This window comes from Podarcis bocagei, assembly GCF_964188305.1.
Source record: "Podarcis bocagei genome assembly, chromosome: 18".
NCBI lineage: Eukaryota > Metazoa > Chordata > Lepidosauria > Squamata > Lacertidae > Podarcis > Podarcis bocagei.
The window spans coordinates 9845639-9851638 of NC_138144.1; the positions used below are offsets into that span (position 1 = coordinate 9845639).

Consider the following 6000-nt stretch of genomic DNA (forward strand, 5'->3'; position numbering starts at 1 on the left):
AATCGCCGCTCTGGCTAGGCTGGTCTACCCTGCAAGGTTGCTGGGGTGATTAATTGAACAGAACCAGGAACGACGCCACTTTGAGCTCAGTGGACAAAGAAGGCGGTCTGCAAGTGCAGTAAATAGGGAGCCTTGCCACCCCAGTACAGAACTACAAATCCCATCATCCCTGAACATCAGGCTATGGTGGCAACTGGGAGCTGCAGCCCAGCCATGATGACCAGAGAACCAGATGACCCCCACGGCTGTGTTGTCTTGACCCACACGGCTACTCGCCTGCAACGTTTGCAGGATTATTCCAGCTGCAAAAAATCGTGCAGCCTTTTAATTTGGAGAAGAGGGAAGCAATCATACGTTTGTACGATTACGTCCACTGTGGGAAAAAGAGTGAAAAGCTTTTCTCCCTCTCTCACAGACGCTTACGGACGTCCCAACAAAGCTGGACAGTCGGGAGATCTGGGACGAACAGAGGAAAGCCCTTCTTGTGCGCCGTTAAAACTATGGAACTCCTTGCTACAGGAGCCAGTCATGCCCACCAACCCAGAAGGGTTAAAAAAACAGGATGAGGCAACGCCACGGCAGACAGGGCTACTAGCAAGGAAGGCTAGAAGTGCTTCTGAAGACCAGTTGCTGGAAAGCATGGAATCGTAGAGTTGGAAGGGAACCCTCAAGGTCATCCAGCCCAACCCGCTGCAAAAGCAGGGATCTCAGCTCAAGCTCCCAGGACAGATGGCCACCCAACCTTGGCTTGAAGACCTCCAAGGAAGGAGAGGCCACAACCTCCAAAAGGAGACGGATCCGCAGGATGGGAGGAGAGTTGCTCTTTTGCTCAGATCCATGGGGGCATCCGGTGAGCCGCAGTGAGAACAGAAGCTGGGCTAGGTGGGTCACTTGGCCTGATCCTGCAGCCAAGCTCTTCTTATGTTCCTATGGAGCCTCCCTGTCCAGCGGCAGTCTATCTGGATCCCTAGGTTCTTGGGGGTAATTTGGCCACTGGGAGAACAGGATGGTGCTAGGCCAGGTCTCATCCTGCAGTCTTTCCAATGTTCTCCTGGCAAATCCAGCCCAGGCCTGAACTGCAACGAAACCCCAGGGTCGCAGGTTCGAGATCCACGCTGGGCAAAAGATTCCTGCACTGCAGGGGGTTGGACTGGATGACCCTCAGGAACCCCTTCTAACTCTGATGATTCTTTTCCCAGCTTCTCTTCCGACCTGCCCAACCGGTCTGGCTCCGAGCCGCAGAGGACCAGCCCTCCCGCGTGGCTCCCAGCCTCTGCCAACCAGGACGCCGGAATCCCATAATTAGGGAGAGCCCTCGGCAACCAGACAGGGAGGGAGGCGGCGCATCACGGGACAAGCCCCATGACTCTGAGCGCAGGGTTGGCAGCCCTGCAGGGAGGAATTAATCTGCCGGGCCAAACAACCAACCGGGACTCGGCTATCCCGCCTGTGAAATGGGTACAAGGCAGTAGAGACAGGCGTGGAAACCTGTCTGGCCCTGGGACTCCTCCCTCCTTTGGTCTGTTCAAGAAAGGCTAAAATATTGGGAGTGTTTTCCGGGTGTTTTGCTTGAAATTGAGTGCAGCCCTGCAGTTGACCCTGACGGGGATTGAACCCACAACCTTGGCAATATCAGCACCAGGCTCTAACCAACGGAGCTACCCAGGGTCCCCTTTGGAGTGGCAGGAACCCGTCATTTCACAAGCTAAAGGTCACCTGCCACTCAGCAGTTCAGACAATTGCAGCCACATCGCGGGATCCTGACTCACACCAGCCATAACCCTGTTTTGTGCAAATTACAAAAACAAAACACTTTGGCCTCATTTATTCAACCTGGGAGGCGTCCAAACAAGGTTCTACTCAGAGGAGGCAGGGCACAAGCAACCATTGCCACACAAACGCACACACCTGTAGCAACAACATCTTGGCCTCCACGAGGACTAGAAACCTGGCTGCAACTAGCAGAGAGCACCTGAGGATCAACAGGAATTGCAGAAAGCGTGCAGGCGATATCGCTGCCTCCATGGGGACTAGAAACCTGCCTATGGAGAGCAGAGAGACGCAGAGAGGTCATGTTGCCACCAAGCCAGCCTGCCAAAGGGTTTTGGGGAACTGCCATCGGCTCATAAATCACGGAAGTCGAGGCGGCGCCTACACACGACTTGCATCACTCCCCAAACATTTCAGGCAACCAGTTTGGAAGGACAGGATTCCCTGGCGAACTTGCACAACACAGAAGTCGGGCCCTGGCCGTCTCCCTAAACACACGTTCCGGCCAAAGGAACAGACACAACCCTCTTTTTGCTCATTCAGCAAAACACACACATACACAAGAACCCCAGCACCATTGCATGTCAGGGCGCCAGCGAAACGGCAAGCAAGCCTTCATTAAATGCAAGCACCCGGCTCTCTCTTTCAAAAGAGCTTGCAAGCGCCAAAGGCTTCTCCTCTAGGAGTCTGACCCAGCAGCAAATTAATCTCGCACACAACTCAGAAAAGTAAAAATGTACAGCGCTCCACGCAGACGCCCGAAACTGCAACACAACTTGTTGCTAAAGCATTGCTTCTGACAACGCACACCCACCAAGACAAACCCTACGACAAGGTGTCGTAAATCATTATTAATTATTATTTTTAATCGTTATTATGTAGGGTTCCTTTTAATCAGTATTATGTCGGTTGATTTCAGGTTGTACGTTGACAATAAAGGTATTATTCCTCTCGGGCCCCAACCACCTGCTACGTCCCCGTGCCTATTTCCCCCCTTTGATTGTAATCTCCACGGGGCAGAGACCCTCCAGTCCTGATAGTCCTCAATAATTTGACGGACAAGGTCAAAAACTCGCTTTTTGGTGGGGCGGAGGACAGGGAGAAGGTGGTCTAATCCTCACCATCTCTACGTAGCAGTGTGTAGGATTATTATTATAATTATATTATATTATATTATAATTATATGCTACTATTATATCTGCAGCAGCAAAAGTTTCGGGGTTAGGCCTACTAAGGAAGTATTTTCCACTACTCTGAGGAAGACCACCTGTGCCACACAGGATCCCGAGTCAGCTCTCCTGACTAGGAGTCTTGTGTAGCTCAGAAGCTTGCATGTACCTTAAAAAAAAATTAAGCCTTTTTATAATGGATATACGTGCTCCAAAAGTTTCAGTGCAAACGGTTTCACAGCACATATTTTGATTCCCAACGTAAGTCTCTCCACAATTTTTTTTACCAATGAGCAACAAAGGCATTGCAAGCCTAGGCCCAGTTACCTGGGAGTAAGCCCTATTGAATTCAGTGGGGCTTCTTTATACGTACATATGCTTGGGACTGCATTGCAAAAACGCAACTTTTTTTAAAAAGGGGAAAACAGAAAAGGGAAGCAACTTTCAGAAGGCATTAATAAAACCCAGACACATTAACTCCTCAACACGACTTCCGTTAAATATTAATAGTTTTAATCTATCTTACCTTGAAGGAACGGTGGAAACCTTTGAGTTCTGTTTTTTTCTGCACCATTTTGGAGGTTTTGAAGATGTAAATGAAGGGGGGGAGTAAAGAAAAGAAAAGGGGGGCGGAGAAGGAAAATAAATTGGGGTGAAGCTAGTCCGGGTCTGCCGATGGAGACCCTGTAAAAGGAGAGAAAAGAGGAGAAAGGATTTATTTTTATTTTTAAAAAAGTTCAAGACTCAGCCACTGGGTGCATAACCATAAAATAGCTGTTGGGGTTTTTTTTGGGGGGGGGGGGATCTCATTTTTGACAAAGGAAATTTAAAAGCAAAGCACCAGACTCCTGGAAAAAAGGATAGAGAAATGAGAACGAGGGTTTGCAAATGACACACAACACAACACAGGAACAGAGTGCGTCCCGAAATATAGAAAATTGCAAGCGGAGATTTTGCAAACAAACACACAAAGAAGTGGGGTTTTTTTTGGGGGGGAGCAAGTATTTTTCTCTGACAACAGAGGCCCTTTTGCACAGGAATCCTTGTATTTAATAATCATAATCATCGTCATAATCACAGTAATAATAGTTTGTGCATTTAAGATTCAGTTCCCAACCTCTTCGACACAGGGCCTTTATTACAAAAATATCTCCATCTCCCTCTCTCTCTCTCTCTCTCTCTCTCTCTCTCTCTGTTGCACCAGTTTTTCGTCGCTTTGTGATGCAATGCAAAGTTTAGGAAGAAAATTCCTTGTTTATTATTTGAAAGAGGTTTTGCTTTATTTTATTTTTCAAAGGAAGGGGGGGAACAAAATTCTTGGAGCGAAGGCAGATGTTGGAAGTACAGGCCCCAGGGAAGGAAGGGAAAAGGGGGTGTGTACAAAGGGGGTGGGCAACACACACACACACACACACACAACAGGCCTTTTGGAAAGCAGGGATTATGCCGCCAACTCAAGCCCTACTCAAAAGTAGACCCACTGAAATCAGTGGTCATGCCCCTAGATCTAAAACAGTGGTTGCAGTTAGATGCAGCTGAGAACTGGTAGGAGAGGAATGTTATATCCCCCCCCAGCAACACAAAATTTTAATATTTCCTCCCCCATCCCGTCGACCCACAAAAACCATATATAATATTTTGCAGCCGATCTTGTGGGGCAGATAGAATAGACTTTAAGAGAAGGAAACTCGCGGATTTGCAGTAAAATCATAATAAACCCAACGCTCTCTGGACTTTATTCTGAAAATCTGCAATTGGAGGGGGGGTAACAGCAAAAATGCACACCCCTTTTTCCAGGAGGGGTGGACTATTTCCTAAGTCACCCCCCCCAAGAAAAAAAAACCCTACATCCTGGATAGCAAGGGAGGGGGGCGTGATCATTCGCGTTGAGTTCATTTTCTATTATTGCATTCAGGAAGAAGGTAAAAGGGGGGAGGAGAAAAAGAATCGCTCACCACTGAGGGGGGGCGTGAAACGGATACGCCCCCGCAAAGCTTCCTTCCCCCCCCCGCAAACACACCTCCCCAGGATTGCAACACAACAACAACAACAACACAATCCGGCCCTTTTCAATGCTGCCAGGTTTGCAAAAAGGAAAAACATAAGATTTTCACACACACCCCATTTGCAAAAATAAGGGGGGGCCCCACCAAAACACGGTAAAAAAGAGAGAAAGGGGGATATTGGGGGGGTGAAGGGCTGCCTCCCCAGCCCCTCCCCCTTCCTTTCCCACTGCAAAACCCCTCCCCCCCTTAAAAACACACACACAGCTGCGCGCGCCATGCAATGAGTTTGCAAACAAGGGGGGGGGGGGAATGCAATACTCCCGGCCTGCTTTATTTGCTGGGGGGCATTTACACCCCCCCATCTTAAGTCTTCTTCCAAACCATTCTCTCTCTCTCTCTCTCTCTCTCTCTCTCTCTCTCTCCCCCCCCCCCATTTCCATTGCAGAACTACGGAGATCCAGTCGTCTCTGGTTTTTTGCAAATCGCTTTTTGCAAAGCGCAATGCAAGGGACGCGGCTTTGCAAAAGCGCCCGGGGATGGGGGGGGGACAAGCGGGGGGGGGAATCCGATCCGGCCCTCGGCAGCCCTCCCCCCGGCCCGCGGTCCCCCTTACCGAGGCTCGGGCTCCGCAGTGCTGGCGCCACTGTAGATGGAAAAGGCACAGCCGGGCTCGGGAAGGGAGGTTCGGAGCAGGCGCCGCGCGGAGCCTTATATAGGCGGCGGCCCCCGCTTGCATCAGCTGAGCCCCACCGGCCCGCCCCTGCCTCCGCCTCCGCCGGCCGGGCCGGGAAGGGAAGGGCAGCAGCCGGCAGAGGCCAGCGGGGAGCGGCGAGAGGCAGAGAGGGCCTCTGCACATGGGCAGAGAGTTTGCTGCTCCTGCTGCCTCTGGGCATGGCAGGAGAGAGAGGGTAAAGAGTACCTGAAAGCATGTGCAGAGTGTTTTCTGCTCTTGCCGTCTCCCCTAGGAAGGGAGTGCCTCTGGGCATGTGCAGAGTGCCTCTGCGGAAGGAGAGAGAAGGTAAAGAGTACCTGAAAGCATGTGCAGAGTATTTTCT

At 50.5% G+C, this 6000-nt stretch overlaps 1 protein-coding gene across 1 annotated transcript in view; it reads right to left on the reverse strand.

Annotated features, from left to right (window-relative positions):
• The window catches only part of MKNK2 (MAPK interacting serine/threonine kinase 2), a 42406-nt gene extending 36731 nt beyond the window's left edge, over positions 1 to 5675 (reverse strand). The window contains exons 1-2 of the mRNA XM_081177871.1: positions 5559 to 5675; positions 3466 to 3623 (exon numbers count right to left, since the gene is read on the reverse strand). Coding sequence (XP_081033997.1) covers positions 3466 to 3513 — 48 coding nt within the window. The 5' untranslated portion in view covers positions 3514 to 3623; positions 5559 to 5675. The remainder of the gene's footprint in view (positions 1 to 3465; positions 3624 to 5558) is intronic.
• Between the last annotated feature and the right edge of the window lie 325 nt (positions 5676 to 6000).